This window comes from Onychostruthus taczanowskii, unplaced genomic scaffold, assembly GCF_017590055.1.
Source record: "Onychostruthus taczanowskii isolate IOZ18803 unplaced genomic scaffold, ASM1759005v1 scaffold21, whole genome shotgun sequence".
In the NCBI taxonomy this organism is placed as follows: Eukaryota; Metazoa; Chordata; class Aves; order Passeriformes; family Passeridae; genus Onychostruthus; species Onychostruthus taczanowskii.
In genome coordinates, this window is record NW_024499351.1 from 5,726,570 (window position 1) to 5,746,158 (window position 19,589).

A 19,589-nucleotide genomic window follows, 5' to 3' on the forward strand; every position below is an offset into this window, starting at 1 on the left:
GAGGCATGAGGAACTGCAGCCTTGTTATCACTTACTGAATGCATGTTCTACAGCCAAAATGGTAAAAGCCTTTCCAAATACTGCTCTCAGGAAAAGCAACAGCAAGTAAAGCAGCAGCACAAGGGCAGAATAAACCATACATTTACACCACATCAGAAAGCAAACACGACACTCAGTACCACTGAATACCAGCAGGACAGAACAGACAGAACAGAACTAATTTCCTCCTTCTACCCTAAGACTGCAGGAGACATTCATCAGCACGATAGTTACATCCTATCTTGTCTGGCTCCAGAATAAACCTGACTGGGTTTCATGACAAATTAATGTGGCTTTACACACAGCGTTCTTGGACTGGACACAAGTGAACATTAGACAATTCAGTAACTTAAATTCAGATGTTAAAGACAAACATTTTCATTTTGCTTTACATTTGCAGTAAGCCAAGAGTGAGCATGGGACCCTTGTCAACTCTTTAAATAAATAAGCTTCTAAGTTATTTTTTAAAATTAAAAAATTATTTAGTTAATAAATTACAGACCAAACATAGCATCAGTGCAGTTAACATCTGAGAGAAGAATAAAACTGAAGGAAAGTTTTGCAAACATAAATGTTGTAGACAACAGCAAGTCCAACCACGCAACTGAAGAAACGAGCTGAGATTCCTGTGCTGACAGAGGTCAACACATTATTGACTATCAGTTGGTACTATGAAAAATTGTCTTCTAAATGTATTTTAGCTGCACATTAAAAGAATGGTTTGTATATAATTTAAGAAATGTGGTTGTCATGGAAGTCAAATCTTTATAAGCCTCTAAAAATCCCAATTAGCTCCCTGAAGTAAGAATTACTGCATATCCCTTATGCTTTCCTTTAAATTCAGTAGATTTGTTTTCATCACAGCACAGTTTGCATTCCACAAAGGTCCATATCACTAGCTTACATAATAGTAAAACCAACCTTGACACTGACAGCACTAATTAACAGACATAAAAACAACCCAAGCAGCCACACAACACAGACTAATCCTTACTGCTACAAATGCCAAAGACATCTCAACGAGCACTTCATGTGTGTTTGTGCGTAGGTGCAGCAATCAGTCAGCCATTCCAACCTTGCACATGTAAACAAGAAAATGCAATACATGTAGAACAGAGATTACATCTTACCTCATTTAAATGCATGGGGGGGAATAAAAGCTATGGCAAAGCTCTATATACTTATATCATCTTTCCCACTGAAGCTATGATCTTAAGTTAATAAAATAAACTCTTTCACTGCTCATACACTATCAGCCATACAGATTGGCAAGCAGGAAAAGAGGCTGAGCACAATTCATGACATAACCTCAGGCTTCCCCCAAACCACAGATGTTGCAGACTGACAGCCCCAATTCACTGTCATCCTAGGGACAACAAATCCGATAGACAGACTACTAACAAGTTCCCCAGCAAGGAGGAAGCCTCCACATAATTCACAATTCTGTCCCACTTCATTCACAGCCTTGGTCCTTCCTTCACCCCTTGCACTGGATGTATGGCAGGAGAAAAGAGGGCTACAAGCAATCAAGGCACAAGTCAGGGTAGTTCTATGGCTCTCCCTGCCTTTGCAGTGCCCCCAAACAAAGGGCAAAGTCCCAACAAAGGACATGCTTAAGGCCTCATTTTTCTCTAGAGTGGATTTTGTGCCAGAAAATTCTTGGGAAAGCCTAAAATTTGGCTTCGGAAATTTAAAGCCTATGGGTAATAATCAAGAAGCACCAAACACATTTGTTTTAATTAACATTCTAGATTACCAAAGCGGAAACATTTTAGCTTGAAAACTTTCCACTTGTTTTAAGGATTGATACTTAAATGTGAATTCTTCACTAAACCTTTCAGTAGTATCTTTTCACTTATCCATAACCACTGCATGCTATCCAGGGTCAAAGTGCAATTCTATCTCAAAATCAACATCTGCTCGTAGCTTCCCTGAGCATTTTTCACTTTAGAGCTGTCTCCCCTCTCTCCCCCCACCAAAATGTGTTTCAAGAAAGAAAGGAATACCTGGGAAAAACAATGTTTTTGGAGAGGGATTCACAATCAAAAGCTTTTGACTAAGGACTGTGCAATTTAAAAAAAAGTCATAAATACAATTTGCATTTGCCTTCAGTTTACAAAATTTGTGATTGCATTTATCCTCTAATAAGAGACAGACTCCTCACACAAAGACAAGCAGATTTCTCACACCAGGCAGTCTCAAAACAACAAATCAATAAGCTTTGTTTATCAAACAAATGTAGGTGCATTGCTAATTCAGAATGACTGAATACTTCTCCACCAGAACTAAAGTTAACTTAAAGAGAACGCATTATAGCAATGCACTTTACGATTAACCAGAACTCTTTATCACAAGAATACATTCATACTCAACAAACAGGATTAAAAGCGATCTGCCATCAAATGGTTTTCAAACGCCCAAGCCTGTGCAAAATAAACTGACTGCAACAAGATTCTGACCTCACAGCCCCGAGAATAAACACCTAATGATGATTCCAAAATTTAAATCAAAAGTAATCGCGTTTGAAAAAGCTTCAGACGCTTCACTTGTATTACATTTAAGTAAAAGCAAGTGCTGCATAAAGCCAGAGAAGCAGGTGTGAACTTGGGACACAAAGTACACGCAGAAGTGAATCACAGTGGATGGAGTACATGCACTACCCTACACAAATTAAGCCTACCTAATTGTTTTGAGACATCCCCTTCCCACCCACCAGCTCACTCCGAAATAGCTAATTCAATTTTCATTTGCTAGGTAAAGTTGTCACCACATTATCCACACCCACATCCGACTCATATAAACTGTCCTGTAATAAGCAGAATCCAGCAGAGGTCAGAAATGGCCCTGCACAGGAAATGCCTGGGTGTTTTCTATTCAGGCTCTGAAGATTACTCTTCTACATGAAGACAGCCCAGGTTTGGGTCATGCTGTTGTACAAACTTTATTTTAAATCATTTTCTGCTTAACCTGCAGTGTTAGTCTTTGAAGAGTCCTTTGAAAAGGAACTTAGAAGCTTACTAATTCAGTTGCCCTATAGCATTTGTATTTCATACCATTTCTGTTAAATCTTACTAATTTTATATATATTCTGATTTTGGAATTCTCATGAGAGAAAAACAAATCGTTAATGCACATTAATGAAAACTCAAAGGCATTGTTCAAACCCATAGCCTTGGCCCACACAGCAGCACATCACAAGTTCCCTTTTATCCCATCAGTATAAAACAGCAGCACACAATACTCAAGAACTATCTCAGCAACATAACAGCAGATATTTTGCACAGCACATCTGGAACACAATGCACCTGACTACTACCTTAGAGCACTAATTGATCACACAAGCGTTTTAAAAACGTTTCCTGAATGCCTCCTAGTGAGAAGTGAAGCGCATCAACAGGATGTTATTTAAAAATGAGAAATAATTGCCACGGAATTAATAACTTGGACTTATGCAATACTTCTGCAGCCAGCTGGAAACACTAAACCATAAAGTAATTTGCATCACCATCTCTCAGCAGGGCACAGATGGAGACTTGCAAAAAGCCAATCTGCAGGTCAGCACATTCAGGAGGTGACAGCAATGGCAGAAAGCTTTGAGGCATCACAAAACTTCTTTGTGAACGCTTTTTTTTTTTTTTTCCTAACTCTATCGTCTTACAACTATCGATTGCAACGCTACCAGCAGCGATAAGCCACGACCCTGCTGTTTCACGGGCACGCCGGAGAGAACCCGATTTTCATCACGGCTGCCATAAACACGGGACAGTTTTCCAAGAGGGCAGCGCTTCTATCGCTGCAGTTCACAGGTCAAGGAGCACAGGGCACGCTCCGCCAGCCTCCCGCGGGCTCCAGCTGCTGCTCCCCCTCCGCTCTGCAGCCCTCGCACCCCCGGCCCGACCCCGAGAGCCGGGCGGGCAGTGCCCCGACACACCCGCTTGCACTGCTGCGAGGCTGGGGGCGAAGGAAACGATTTGCTTTTAAATGCAAAGCGCCCACAAAACACTGCTTTACCCACCGCAGCCACCAGAGATTTCTTATCGCAGCACCGTCTCGCTCCGTGGGCGCTCTGCAGAAGCGCTGAAGCAGCAGCAGCAGCAGCCGCCGCAGGTTACGGAGCGCGGAGGGGCCGGGAGACACAGCGTGCACCCCCGGCCCCGGCGCTCGCAGCCCCCGGCCGGCATCGCTCCCTGCACGGAGCTCCCTGTGGGGCAGCGCTGGTTACTGACCTCCCCGGCGGCGACGGCGGCGGCTCCTCCATGGCGGCGGCGGCACAAACCAGCGCGGTGGCGTCTCTCATGCATGCACCGGGGCCGGCATGGCGGCGGGCCCCGGTGCGCGGCGCGGGGGCGCAGCGAGGAGCAGGAGCAGCAGGAGGAGGGGAGCGGGTCCCTAGCCGGCTGCAGGAGCCCGGCCGCGCAGAGCCGCCCGCGCGGCCGCCATCTTGGGAACAGCCTCCGAGGGCAGCGGCGCCGGCAGCATCGCTACGGCGCGCCAGGAGGGACCGGCCGCGCCAGAGGCGCCCGCTCCGCCGCGGCGGGCTGGGGGCGGCTCCCGGTACGGGCTTCCCCCTCTCGGCCGCGGCGTCGGGATGGGCTGTGCAACAGCGATGCTTCCCTCCGGCACCGTGGAAATTACATAAATTACATCTCCGCACTTCCCCGCGAGGGGCCCCGTTTATCCCGAGGCGGGGCGGCGATGGGGGCGCGGCGGGCGCTGCCGCCCCCTCCCTGGCCCGGTGGCGGAGCTGCCGGGCGCTGCCTGCGGCTGCCGCGGTCCTGCCGCTGCTCGCTGCCACACCGCCGGCAGACAGAGACAGAAGGAAAATATTACTGCTGAGGGCAAGATGGTTTCCCTCAGCAGGTGCCCGCTGCCTGCAGCCGTGCTCGCCCGAAGCCCTGCGCCTGCGGAGGCTGGAGCGACCGCGGCCGGGTCCGGGGAGGCGGAGGGCGTGAAGGACCCGGGAGGTCCCCTCTGGGGCGTGCGTGGAAAAATTATCTTCTGTCTTTTATACTCTGCTGCTGACAGAGTAACTTGTTCGAATTTGTGAGCCTGCACTTTTTAAACCCTCCAGCAGCGCTGGTTATCAGCCTTGGACAGAGAACTGGAGCCACATTATCCAGCTGGAAATACAGGAAGGAAAATGTGATTTCCTGAACTGCAGGTTGGCTGGAATATCAATATCAACTCCCGTCTAAGGCAGAAGAGTGCCACGGGTCGTTCAGTTGTTGGGATCGCTGGGAGGGAGCCTCGCCTTCTGTGTTACGGGACTGGAAGCACAGCAACAAACCTTGGCATTAGTCATGCGTACACAAAGCACATGAATATTTCTGATGGGTGAAATTCGAGCTTGGACTAGAATCAGTTCTAGATTCTGCATTTTTGCACCAGTTCCTTCATTAGCTGTACAAGAACTTTGCACCTTTCTAGTCTGATGCCAAAATTCAGCTGTAAAGTCACTGTTCATGAAATAGTTGTCCACCTCTCTGTCGAAGTTTAGGAAACAAATTCAACAGTTCCTTTGAAATAAAAGAATTATTTTTAAGCTGAAAAACAGGATATACTTCTACTCTATCATCTTAATACTACCTACTATTTATCATCCTAATGAATGCATTCTTTAAAATGCAGGACCAGATAAATATCATTATGCAGGAAGCCACTTAGACTGTTTTCCATAGGTCAAGAATGATACCCAAATCACCATGGCCCTGATGATCATGACATTGAAACATGAAGACATCACAAATTATTAGTTAAGATACCTCACATAATGGAAAAATGCAGTATTTAAGTGCAGGAAGCCACTTAGGCTGTTTTCCATAGGTCAAGAAAGATACCCAAATCACCATGATCCTGATGATCATGACATTGAAACATCAAGACATTCAGCATTTGCATCAAGAATTATTAGTTAAGATACCTCACATAATGGAAAAATGCAGTATTTAACATGTTAAAGACTTTTGTTTGCGTATTGAGCCCAAAACCATAAAGCAGCTCCATGGCAGATGCACGCAATACAATCTCACTAATCTCTCCTGGTGAACAAAACTTGGAAACCATAGCTGAAGGTCAAAAATTCTGAAGTGATAACCTAATAAATTAGTTGTCATCTCCATCAAAAGCATACATTAAGGTAAAGCTGCTTACTTCACAGTATGCATGTGTTTTTAGTATGATCACAAATAACAAAGAGTCAATGAATTTGAACATTCTTTTCAGTTAGGGATCATTGCCTCACACCATCTCTGCCCCTGTTTGCAGGGCAGGCATATATTTAGCAATCATGGCAAAACATTTCAACTTCTTTGCTTTTTCTATCAAAACAATCGATGCAGTGGTCTGTTAGAAGCACCAAGTTTTCATTAAATCTGATACTGCATTTTGCCATAAATGTGATATTGTGGAAGTGGAGACATCCCAAGGGCCCCTGGCAAAGTGGGACATGGGGACTGACCACTGCCACTACTTTTTGTTGTTATTTAGTTTACTGAAGTAAACTGGGATTCACTGCAGCCTCTCAAACACGGCAGTCCGGAAAACTCTTCCCTGTACACATTTTCCCCTTTCCCTTTAGGGCAACCCAGCACATTGCATTGCATCACATTCTTGTGGTATATCACAGAAAATATCCTGGAACTACAGATACTGGCCAAGCAAAGCCAGGCTGTAAATTTGATGCAGAGATGTTTCTTTATCTACAATTGACCACAGTGAGCAACATAGCTCCTGGCATCAAGGAGAAGATTGTAAGAGGAGAAGTTTATGAATGGCCTTACAGAGAACTTGGGAAGAAATTAAGATGCAGGAATATTTGGAAGTGATAGTACAGGAAACATCAGATGACATAAGAGTCTCATAGCCTATATAGGGATAATATTTAGCAAAGGAAAAATTTTAAGGCAATACAGAGGTCTTAAAAATTGATAAGCAAAAAAAAATTATTTTTTGCTTCTTTTAAAGAATATTATTGTATTTCAAAGATTCCCTGACTGCCAGTTTCTGAGTCTAAACATACCAATACTTAATAGGTGCATGGAAATTGATAAATTAAATCGTTCACTCTGGTTCTACTACTGGAACAGAAGGCAGCACAAGGTTAAAATATGCATCAGTATCAGTAGCATCTGTCTGTAAGAAAATAGAGTTAAAATATTAGGAATGGATTTTATTGTCTGATGTGGCAAAATCATGACTCCAAAATTCCAGGTTAAAAAAACAAACCAGGAAACAAGTAACTGTCAAAATAGACAAACTTATTTAAGTTTAAATTCTGTTTTCAGAAGTTTTAGAATTAATTTTTTTCTTTTTTTTTTTCCAGAAAACATTTGGCTTTGTAATTTAGCAGATGCTGCAATTGCTTGGGAATTGCTTTTTGTTCTAGCAAAGTGCCTTTCATTACAGTAGCAGTGCTAGAATTTGCAATAGAAATTTGGCATGGCAATAGCATCCTAATAACAAAAATAGGTCTTTGAAGTAGCATTTTCAAATTTCTACTGCAACTACCCCTTGAAATTTCTATCGATTCCTGGGGCATATATTCTGTTGTTCCTTCCTCCTCAAGTCATCACAGGTATCATACACAATTGTAGAGGCAGTGTGCTTTTGCCATCTGCCATTTCTCCAGGTATTTTCTATATGCAAAAAAATCCTAACGAAGACAAAGAAATGTTTGGTCCATGTAGGTAAATAAATATGTTGTAAGAATATGTTTGAAAATTTTTCTCCTTGTACCTGTCACAAGGCCAAATTTCCAAACTTTTTTTTCAAGTTATGAATAAGCGCAGAATAAGGCACAACTTAGTTTTGAGTTCTTAAGTCAATAAATGAAATCTAGTAATCAGATTTTTCTTCACTCTGTGAACTGCATGCAAAAAAAAAATCAAATTCTTGACAAAACTAGCTTTGTACAATTAGTTTTTCTTTCAAATGAGTCATTTATTTTAATTCTAATAAAAGCTATTTAAAAGTAAAAGCAAAGTTAATCAGACATTAGAAAACAGCTTGCTAGGTATGGTTAGTCTAGGATTAGTAAAATGTGCTGAAGATAGAATATTCACTTTTTCTTTGTTATAGATTAGAAATGCTCTTCTGCAATGCAATGAAGAATAAAACCTGAACAATACCTGCATTTAATGTCTAGAACACAACCTGACACCATTTCTTATGTAGACATTGCAACTAGCATCTCCAGAGTCCAAATAAAGTACCAAGATGTGTTTCTACCTGGGCATATGCAGATTCCTCCACCTACAGTTTCACTCTTGTCACAGAAGATCAGGCTGGGGGTGGCATTGAAAGAAACAGAACTCAGTTTTCAGAGTTATCTAATCTGAGCTTTGCTGCAATTGATTTGAAGTGTGAAGCTGAAAGAAATTAAGGAGTCCCACGGTATATACCCGTGTTCAATCACCCGTTACTGCTGTGATTCATTCACTCGGGAAGCTGGCATGGTGGCTGCCAAAGCTTGTTCAGCAGCATGGTTTAACACCCGTGCTGTAATAGGAGCCAGCTAACTTGACGGAGGTGGAATATTTCTGTCTGAGCTCTGTCATCTCACAGGCTGCATGTCAGATTGCACGGGGCTCAATACCATTAATTCACCACTATTAAAGGAGTATTTGTTAGTAAGAGTAGCATGAGGTCAGAGACATTCCTGTGATTATTGTTTTATCAATTCAGCTGGGCGTTATTTCTTTAGGTACGTCCTGTCCTAAAAAGCAGCTCTGTTTAGCACTGCCTCTGCATTATTAAAATGGCATGACCCATATGAGAGAAGTACAAAATCCAGTTGTGCTTAAAGCTGTATGCTTTTACTGTGCAAAGCTGGTCTCTGGGCTCAGTGCCTGCAAAGCTGGGCATAGCTAAACCCACTGGCTGCTCTTCAGAGATACCAAGGCACTGGACTTAGAAATTATCTGAAACTGAAAATGCTGACACGTGTATACCATCTGGCTACAGCAGTTTATATCTTCCCAATAATGATTTTTGACCTGTGAAAATCAGCTGCACTGAATTCAGTGCTACTTGAACTTTCCCATCAACAACAGATTAAGCTTGCTTGAAGCTAGCTTGGCTCCTGCTAAATCATATTTTAATTCTTTCCCCAGCTGTATAATAGACATAGTCAGTGAGCAGCCATGGGGCATTTATAAACAAGACCGAATGCTTGTCTGCATTTGTGTTCACTGCATTAATTTCATGTTCAAGGATGCTCCAGTGAAGAACTGGGGCCAATTATTTGAAACCATATTTGTAGGCCCAGAGCATATCCATCTGTCTTCTGTGTGTGCCTGACAGGGCAATTCAATGCATTGGTGCACGCAACAATGTTTTCCAACATGTTTTCAAGCATCTTGCAAGTTTGACTTGTTGCTTATACCAAAATGTATAAAGTGATGCTTCTTATTTCCATCATCCCAGAAAGCACAAAAAAAAGTTCCAGACTACGTCTTTTTAAAATATCTGGTTGTGCAGCTGAGATTCTGTCTATGTCTGCCTTACAGCAGCTGCGTTGTCCCAGCAGAAAACAGCTGTGAGATTTGTATCAAACTTCCCTGTCTAGGAAGACAGGAGCTGCCCATGTCTCCTCCTTCCCACAGATCTTTTTATAAGTGAGAGTAAACACAGAAAAGCAGCATAGCTAGCATTTTCCTTCACCCCAGCAGGTCCTGGCAGTTCTATCAGCTGGACGGAGTTGTATGCAGCCATGAGAAAATTTTAATCTTCATTAAATGTTAATCCCTGCAAACACTTACATACACATCAGTTCACTTATATAATAGGCATACTGAAATCAGTGGGACAACCCTGGGAGAACTGTTACTCATACATATAAATGTTTATAGGATTCATTTCCTCCTTCTGCTCTGAATCATCTGGAATAATGTTTTCCTCACAACTTCACAAGGTGAGCTTTGTGGTGTAATCCTGTTGATGGCTCAGTTCTGGTGAACATCAATAGGAATTAAGATATTCCCCATTTCTTGCAAAGCCCTCCAAACTAAATCACAGTAAAATAGTATCTTATTCTACAACTCCCAGTTCTGTCCCATTCTGCAGTGCCCCAGGTTTTCTTTTTTCATTTCTCTCAATTTCATTACTTAGAAAAAGCTGTTCTCTCATTTTTCATCCTTCTAAATACTTATACAGTTCCTACAGTATAAAACACTATAAAGAGGTGATCACCTGCCATTTGACATTATTTCAATGCATTCAGAGTATTTTGTTCTCATTTGAATCTTATTAGCCTCTATCATTATTTCTATAATTGATTTGCATTTCCTCTTCCTCACAGGAATTGATGCTTATTTTAAGGCACATCCATGCGAGGACACATAGCACACAGCTCTTGAAATAACTGTGGAATGATGTGAGCTAATATGATGTCCTGGCAGAGCAGTCTTTCCAGCTACAGCCAGCTGAGGAATCCAGATTATGACCTTTGTGTTAGGGAGCTGAGATCCATGGGATATTTTCTGCTGAGGTGTTTGTTTAAAAGATGGCTTCTCTCAACACCTTTGGGTGGATTTCTCTATGACTGTCAGGATACAATGGGCATTGATAAATTTTAGGAGTAGCTATTTTAATTCTATATTTCAGTCCAAATCTTCTCAAATCCACTGCAGTTGCTCTTCAGCCATGGTGATAATCAGAAATACAAAGGGGTCAAAATTTTGTTAGTTTTTCTTCCTGTCCAAAGAAAATAGAATGAGATTGTTTGAGAACAGGATGACCTTGTTGAAGCTGAGGGTCTGTAATTGCTTGGTTCCTCCTCTCTTGCAGGCTCAATGCTATGGCATGTTTGAGCTCTGCTTCGACTCTTTATCTATGGGATAGTGTGAAGTCCAGGAAAGAAATTTCTTCCACCCCTAATCTCAGCAGAGATACCAGTCAATTAGCTCTACTGCTTGGCATACGCGTTGAGGCACTAACATGAAACAGACTAAACTTGCATAAAAGACTCCAGCTTTCCAACAATGCATGGATGTTGTGGCACACAGAGCTGGGGGAAAATGCTGATCTGGAGATTCAGCACCCAGTTTTCAGCAGGGCAAACACACATTATTCATTCAGTAGTATTGGTGAAGGACTCCTGACTGCGTGCTTGTTCACCTGTCAGAAGCATTCAGTATGGATCAGTTGCAAAACTTTATCGCGTGCTGGATAGCTGTAACCTGCCTGAGATGAGATCACAGGAGTTTTAATCTTCCAACTAACTCTTTAGTGGACATTTGGGCTATAGCCCATCTGTCTGAGGCAGTCATGGTCTTCGTTAGATGACTGCTTACAGAATGAGGAGTTAGGTACTCTGTAAACTGTGGAAGATGACTCTAATATATGCTATATTTCTAAATGTACAGTTATGGTTAATAGAAGAATTGTATTGCTATTCTTACCTGGATTTCAAATGTCAACAATAACGTTTCAGTTCAAACTTTTGCATTAAAATTTGTAATTGTACTTTTCTAAACCACCCCCAAATGATAGCTTAATTCTGGGCTCCCCATCACAAAGGAGATAGGGACATGCAGGAATGAGTCCAGCAAAAGACTACCATAAAGGTAGTGAAGGGTATGGAGCATCTGAGATCTGAGGAGAGTAGCTGGAAATGTTCAGCCTGGGGAAGAGAAGGCTCAGGAAGGATCTTACCAATGTGTATAAATACTTGATGGGGCAGAGTAAAGAAGATGGAGCCAGGCTCTTCCCAGTGGTGTCCTGTGAAAGGACTAGAAGCAGTGGATAAACCATGAAAAATTCTGTTTAAACTTGAGAAAAACTTTCCTTATTCTGAGAGTGGTCAAACAATGGCATAGGTTGCTCAGAGAGGTTGTGGAACCACCATCCTTAGAGATATTCCAAACCCAAGTGGTTGTGGCCCTGAGATACCTGCTCCTGCTCACCCTGCTTTAAGCAGAGTGTTGGGATGAGGTGATCTCCAGGCGAACCTGTCCACCTCAGCCATTCTGTGGCTGATCTCATAAATACTTTTGAATTACAAGCAACCTCTTAAGTAGAAAGTTCCCTAGGAAACACAACTATTTAAAAGCACACAGAACCAAAAACTTTTGGTACTATTTATAATTTTGTTGTGAACTATGGTGATTTTAAATTAAAGAATTTTTAATAAAGAACTATTGCTGGTAAGAATTAAGTTATTCTAAAATATATCATTCATAACGCTGTTAAGTAGCCATTCCTACCAGCTAAATTGTAACTTTCTGTCAGAAGAAGGTGTGCAATACCAAATATGTGGGTAAAATCACAGCTTTGTGAGTACTTTCCTTTCCAAAGTTGTGCCATTTCCTACTCATGAGGTTTTACAGCAAGACCAACTATACTGCCTTTTAAAAAAAATGTATTTTATACTTGAACGACATGGATTATTTTAAGAAACTTCTGAAAAACAAGTAACATTAACCATGCTTTTGTATTTTAAGTGATACAGAATCCTGATATTCAAATTGTATGAATTATATACAATTGCATTTTACACGTCAAATAAACCAAGGCTGTCATTATTTGGATGTGGTCACCTTTACTGCTCTGCAAAGAGTGAATGTTACACCCATAATCATTTATACAAAGCCGGATTCTGAAAATCTTAGACTCCTCTGATTTCAGCAGTTGTTTTTACTCCGTGAGGTTTGCCCAACCAAAAGATGAATGCCTCTGTGCCCTATTCATGGCACTGTACCTCAGCTGAGACTTCTGATGTATTTTAATTATCACACTACCTGTATTTGAAAATAACCTGCAAGCACATTTAGTGTGCTTACAAAACATCTATTTATACCACCATTACTTTTCAGAGTTACGTTCCATGCTGTGTTCACTGCAGCTATTCCAGGTATCCTTGTTGTATCCACCAACAGTGTGCCAACCATGGTGTTGAGTAAGAGGATTCAGCTGTGAATGGATCTCTCTCCCTGAAGTAACGAGCTCAGATAGACTTCAGAAAGTGATGTTTTGCCTGCCTCATCACTTGTCTAAAAAGGATAAGGGCAGAGCTATCAGAATTACTCTGATGTAATGCAGTGAGCATGAGTGTCCTAGAAAGTTGCGAGCTGTAGGTGTCACATCATCACAGAGTCTTGTTTCCTGTGAGCTGCCAAATGATCTTTATTTGAATTTAAAATATTTTTGCCTGAGAAAGCAGTAACAAGCAGCCTATTAAATATATCCCATTGAATATCTTTCCTACTTGATCATCAGCATTTTGGTAACTTAAAGTGGACTGACAATTATACAATTTGCAATTTTTAGCACAAACCAGAAGTGAATCTGATTGCCAGATTGACATTCATGGAGCCTTGTATTTGTGCATAAATATGAAAGCTCAGTATAAAAGGTTTGTGCTCATATTGGCCATCAGAGTCCTAGAAGCTGATATTGAAAATGTGGCTGTGGGCATACAAAAATAATCTGAAAGTTACTATTTAAATATACAGTTTGTGTACTCGGAGCTATAAGGAATCAGCCATTTACCTACAAGATGTTTACAAAGCAAGTCTGCTAGGTTTTCTAACAGCATCTTTGTAATATATTTCATTCTTCTTAAAATTTTCTTTTTATTTCATTTCATTTCATTTCATTTTAATATTGAAATGTGATATTTCTGTTGTAGAATATGGGGGCATGTTTAAGAAATATGTAATAAATACAATTACAGCCACAACAGGGCACATCTAAGTGTGGTATTTAGGGGTAGGTTCTGTTAGTAATCATAGTTATAAGCAGCAGGTATAAAAAGGATGGAACAAAGGATGTTGTAGGTATTGCCATTCTGGTGTAGCTTGAGCCTTATCTTAACCTGGGTTAAGTATTCATTTAACAATGGTTTCTTGTGCTGAATTAAACTGATTTTTTTTTCAAAGTAAAAAGTCTGTCTTAAAAATAACTGATTGGCATTTAGATTATGTAATTTATTATGATGCCTTTATGATCTATGCTTCTCACCTCTGCATATTGCTGGATTTTTTCATCTTCCACATGCTTGGATTACATGGCACTTTGTTCCAAATCATTCTCCTTGAGAATGATCTTAATTTCTGTGCAATCTGGAAAGCTGAAAAACCAAGATTTCTTGGTGCATTTATAGTGGGGAAAACTGGCAGAGCTATGAATACAACTTACAAGCATAATTGAATCTCTTCCCATTGCACACAAAACTATAATAAGGTGTGCATTTTTTTACCAATATAACTGCATCAATAATAGGGCTGCTACTGCCATATGTTATAGACACCCATCATAAGCTTACTGTGAAAGCAGCATTTATTGTGCTTACAAGAAGGAAAAAAGTTTATTCTGGTCAATAAACAAAGTCCCAGCTTCAGAGCCAGAAAGATGCATCTTTTTGTTCTTTGCCACGGGCAAGGGACTCTCTGAGGAACAGGCTGCACGGTTGAGCTGTTGAATGCTTCTCCAGCTGCACACTTCCCATCAGCCAAATATATTATCAGAGCAGTACCCAAATTCTTTGGCTATAAACAAAAGCATGCATGTACTTTTTTGTGCCACTAGTGACCTTTGATGTTCAAGGTTCATATTTCCTTAAAGTGCTAGATTAGAAATTTTTCCAACCCCCCTAGCCCCCATCCATGTAAGATAATTAATGCTAACAATTTCATCCTAATTCAAGGTCTTTAAACCAAGCTGGTCTGCTTTTCATTTTCTGCATAAAATGGAAAGGCACAGAGGTAAATGCAATGTTTAGTATCCATGAACACCTTTGCAAGGGTAGGTAGGCATGCATTTAGTCTGCATTTGGTAGGGCTAAAGCTTAAACAGAACTTTGGCAAAATCAAAGAACTACAAATTCAGCAGTGATTGGGCAAGAAATGCCCATGGTTTTGCAGGAGGGTGAAGTTGCAGCAGGAGGCCAAGCTTGTCCTGGGCCGCCTCATGTTTGCTGCAGGCTGCCTTGCTCCTGGTCTGTGGAGTGCTGACCTGCCAGGAGCCCGAGGGGAATTGTGCTGCAGAGTTTCTCCTTTGCACAAGTGCTCCAACCCTACCTGTGTGGGTCGTGGCAGGGCACCTGGCCCGTCCCAGCCTGACTTTCAGGGTGCTCTGGGCTGAGTCACACCCACGCCACAAGCTGGGTGGCATCTGCAAGGGTAGGGCAGCCGCAGTGTGACAGGGAAGGGCTCTGCCTCTGGTTGGACATCAGCACTCAGCCACAAGAAGAAAGGCCAGAAGAAAATGTTCAGGGACTCTGGTTCTTACATCCTGGCTGTCTAGTACAGCAGGAGGAGCATTCAAGTTCCACCTGTTTAGGGAAGGTGTAACCTCTGACTTGGGCTGTCGAGCTGGCTCAACAAGCAGGAACGGGTCAGGGTGATGCAAGCCCTGCCCTTGCCCTTCCCTGTCAGACTATTTGTTTCCTCAAAGGTATCAAGCAAACTCTGAAGCTTTTAAGCAGGAGGGAGGGTTAAAGAAGCACACAACCATCATTGAGAGCTGCAGGCAAAAATAGCCTGGCATTATTTTTACAGAAATGCATTTAGTCAATTTATTAAGGCAAAAGGATGCTCCTGTAAAGCAAAACATGTTGCTCACAAGAGCAAGCAGAAATTAAAACAGGTATTCGATGAAAGACTACTGAACCAATAATAGATATTAGGTGCTAGAACAAATTAATTAATTTTCAGCAAAGACCAGTTCGCAGTAGAAAGGGATGGTGGAAGTATTTTATAAAAGAGAAATTTGCTAATCTGCACTGTTGAAAAGGCCAGTATATTCCCCATGTATGAATTTGGTTTCGAGGTGTTTCCAGGAAAAATACAATAGTGAATGAAGGGTACTTTGTCCACAAAAATATATTTGCAGGGGCTCTTAGACATGAGAGAGTCACCAGCTCTTGTGACACTGATTGCTTTAAAATGGGTTATTTCAAGGGAATGACAAGAAATAACAAGACAATAAACCATTCTTGCAGGAAGTCTCAGGCAGTAGCAACATTGGCCAAATTTAAAATTTGCTGGGGGCAGAAGCTGAGGATGTACTAAAACATATTGGGCTTAAGGTTACAACTGAACAAGCAATATATTATTTTCCTTTCACTGGACAAAGACTCATGTTCTGCTTATGAACTGCTTTTAAAATTGCAAAACGAAAAAAAAAAAAAAAACCCTCCCAAAATGCGTCACAAATTCAAATTACTCTTACAAAACATTCATCAAACAAGTTCATGCTAATTCCTGTTGCAAGAATTGCTGAGAGTATTTGACATTTGTGCGGTGTGACACTCGCGATGCGTTTCTGCTCTGTGAGCAAGCGCCTCGCTCGCAGGGCTGGTGCTGCTCGCCGTGGGCTGACTGTCAGCCCTGCACAGGGCAGCCTCTGTGCTCCCCTCAGGCTAACTTGTGAGCACAAGGGAAGGTGGGAGATGAATGGTGCCTCGGTCCTCTGCTGCTCTCTCTGCTCACTGCTGACATCTCCATTTCTTACTAAAGAGATGTCAGCTACTTTTATAACAGACAACTAGGCAGATAAGCAAAGAAATTCTCTTGCCTCAGAGCATTGGGAATATTTTTTTTTTAAGTCACAGCTCCAGGAACCATGTGAATTAGAGACAAATACAAACCCAGATTAAATTATTGGTCTTCGGTTTTGTAGAATTGTTCTTGAAGACATGATCCAGAAATATTCTGAAGTTTCAGTAAGCAAACCAAAGTGAAAATAAAAAAGGATTTGCATATACTTAGGCCAGCCTTTTCATTCTGGGGACCTGAATCATGACTTCTGAATGCCTGGATTAGCAATTCTGTATTTAGCAGTGACCAAAATATTCAAAAATAGCTTCTCACTATTTGTGCAGTCTATATTTATGCTTGGTAAAAGCCATCTAAGCTGCTAATAAAAGAAACACAGACCCTGGCAGTTAGCAGGGCATGTCCACAAAAACCAATATGCAACATTGCCACTTGGATCTGAAGTTCTCTTCTGTTGCCTCTCAGCAGCAGCAGAGACTGACAGGAGCTACTCTGAGACACTCCTCCTCATCTTCTAGCACTTATCCTTTAAGTGTGATGCATAAAGCAACAGTATTCAAACTGATTGTGCTTCCAAAAGGGCAGGATCACCAGGCAAAAACTTGATTTCTTTTTGAAGCTGAAAAAACCTGTGATCTCAGAAGCCATGTATTTGGGAAACTGTAGAAGGTGCTCCTGATTGAGAACAGAGCAGAAAAGGCTTAACCAATTACCTGCCTTTTCTGCTCTTTTTTGCCCAGGTCTGATTTATTTGTGATTTTATCCAGTCACATATGTCTTATCTTTTAGACAGTTCATCCTTTGGGACAGAAACTACCATTTCCTTTTTTATACATAAAATAATGCTGGATAATCTGACTGAAGTTTTACACTTGCTATACTGTAACTGCTAAATGAATAACAATTTTGGCCAATTTCTAGTCTCAGCTAGCTCCTTTTGGGCTACTGTAGCCCAAAGCTATAATAAGCAAATAAAGCAATTTAGTCAGGCTTCTATCTGGAAGAAATCCTCATTCCAGAATACAGAGTTTTAAAGCTGACATCTGGAGTGATACAGGTGAGTTTTGTTATTGTCCATATGTGCCTCCTGACACATTTATGTACTTTAGATGTAAATTAAGACTATTATGTTAAAAATGTGCCCCTCCTTTTATGTTTTGTCAGCCTCTACACTATAGAAACTCCTTACAACTCCTCCAGCACAAATCCCAAATATGTGTTCTTTAATGTCCAGGATCAGAACCTGTCCAACACTTCCTCAGAGTAGCAGCCAGCCTCCCTCACCTGAGTGTGGCTTGTGCAGTGCCAGCACTCCCAGCTGCACCCCCGCAGGGCACCAGCTGTTCCCTGAGTGCTAGCCCAGGAGAGCAGACAGACCACAGGTAGGTCTCTCACTGTACTGATCAGTGCAAAAACCCCCCTCTAACCCACAAACAAAAAAAAAATCTAGAAAAAGAGGATTTACAGTGCTTTAATCATAACAGGGATGCCTTGTGGGAAACTCTGCAAGATAAAACCGAGCAATATTGCAATACTCTGGCCCATAAACTAGCCTGTGTCCATGCTGTTGCCTCAGAGATACTATGATGGAAATTTCTCCATGTCTCATTTTCATTTTAACTAACTTATTCTGCCTAGAATTCCTGTGTGTGCTTCCTTTCTAAAACTTGTGTCATCCTATTTCTGTGGTGCAAAAATCATATGTTGTGTTATGATAGCTATTTATTGCTATCTGTACATTTCTTATCTGTACATACCCATATGAATATGTTACCTATACTTTAATAGGATGTGTTTGTAAAATGCCCTGGCATGTGCAACTCTGGTAATGAATCTAAAGATGAACAGATTTAAAACTGTGCCTAAGGCGGTTTGGATTACTGTATTTGCCAATTTGTCTTGTGATGTTTTAATAGCTCCTGCATGGCATATTCTTGCACATTATTCAATAGTCCTTAACTTTTCATTAGGTATACACAGGAAGAACATGGAAACATCCCAGATTTTTATCTCTCTACTGTCCTCCAGTAATCAGCTGCCGTTATTCTGGTTTATGTGGGAGAAATGATCTTAGAATCACTTCATAATACACCATTAATGTATCAGTGAGAGGTTGAGACTGATATCCTGTTAGTGTTAGAAACCACAATTATGTGTAAAATGAAAAATTATGCACAGCAAACTATGCAATGGCTATGCAATGTGACCTGCCAGAGAAGTCCTTCTGCATCAGTTCCTCCAAAGATCTCCTGTGACCTGAGAAGCTGTACTTCCTTCCCTCTTTCTCCTTTCTCTGAGTCAGCCAGCTGTGCCATCAACAAGACACTGAAAAGCAAAAAGACCTGAGCCCTGCAAGAAATAAAAGGGGATTTCTGTCGTTCTCTGGGTTCTGTCTCTGTAGAATTGAAATCCTGCCCTTCAGTCAACATTCACACCAGCTGCCTGGGTAAGCACATGTGATGGGCCACCCTTTCAAGACAATCTAAAAACCATAAGTAAGATTTTTTTCAGTTGAGTTTCTTCAACCTGATATATAGATATATATATATATAGATATATATATATATAGATATATATATAGATATATAGATATAATTGTATACACACATATATATGTTTTTAGCTATGTAGAAACTGCAAACCAGATATTAAAAATTGCAAAATACTTGTTGTACTTTGTTTTGATATTTGCACATTCAGTAGTTCTGTCACGTTAAATAAAGACAAAAATAATTTTATTAATGGTAACAGATATTGTGCTACTAAGTTGCCTAATGAAATGCTTTAGAGTGAAATGCAAAACTCACATGTTCATCCAGAGGATCTAAAAAATGTGATTATACTAACACACAGTCTGTCAGTCCATCTTCCAACCCTGTACCCAACAGAAAAAGTCACAGTGAGCACAGTGAAAGGAACACAGTGAAGCATGGAAAAAAATATGTAAAAGGTCCTTGCTAGTGTTACATTTGTGCATCTGTAGGGACAAGCATGACAATTAGCCAAGAGCCCTGAACACTCAATTTCTCCTTTGAGAGAAACTGCATTCACGGT

At 41.1% G+C, this 19,589-nt stretch overlaps 1 protein-coding gene and 1 long non-coding RNA gene across 8 annotated transcripts in view; one reads left to right on the top strand and one right to left on the bottom strand.

The window, feature by feature from the left end:
* Positions 1-8,504, bottom strand: part of MAP3K4 (mitogen-activated protein kinase kinase kinase 4) — a 67,877-nt gene extending 59,373 nt beyond the window's left edge. For 4 of the 6 annotated variants that reach the window (XM_041404193.1, XM_041404194.1, XM_041404199.1 and 1 more), the window contains exon 1: positions 4,266-4,878. In XM_041404193.1, the coding sequence (XP_041260127.1) occupies positions 4,266-4,336 (71 nt within the window). In that variant the 5' untranslated portion in view covers positions 4,337-4,878. Of the gene's footprint in view, positions 1-4,265; positions 4,879-8,165 lie in introns of those variants that run through there. The other 2 variants (XM_041404196.1, XM_041404195.1) reach the window with 2 other exon arrangements.
* An 8,258-nt stretch (positions 8,505-16,762) lies between these two features.
* Positions 16,763-19,016, top strand: LOC121335842. 2 transcript variants are annotated; one of them, XR_005952655.1, is made up of 3 exons: positions 16,763-17,592; positions 17,700-17,917; positions 18,506-19,016. It is a non-coding gene; the product is annotated as an uncharacterized LOC121335842 (long non-coding RNA). The 2 variants fall into 2 exon arrangements; XR_005952654.1 differs by having other exon boundaries at positions 17,770-17,917.
* The last annotated feature ends 573 nt before the right edge of the window (positions 19,017-19,589 follow it).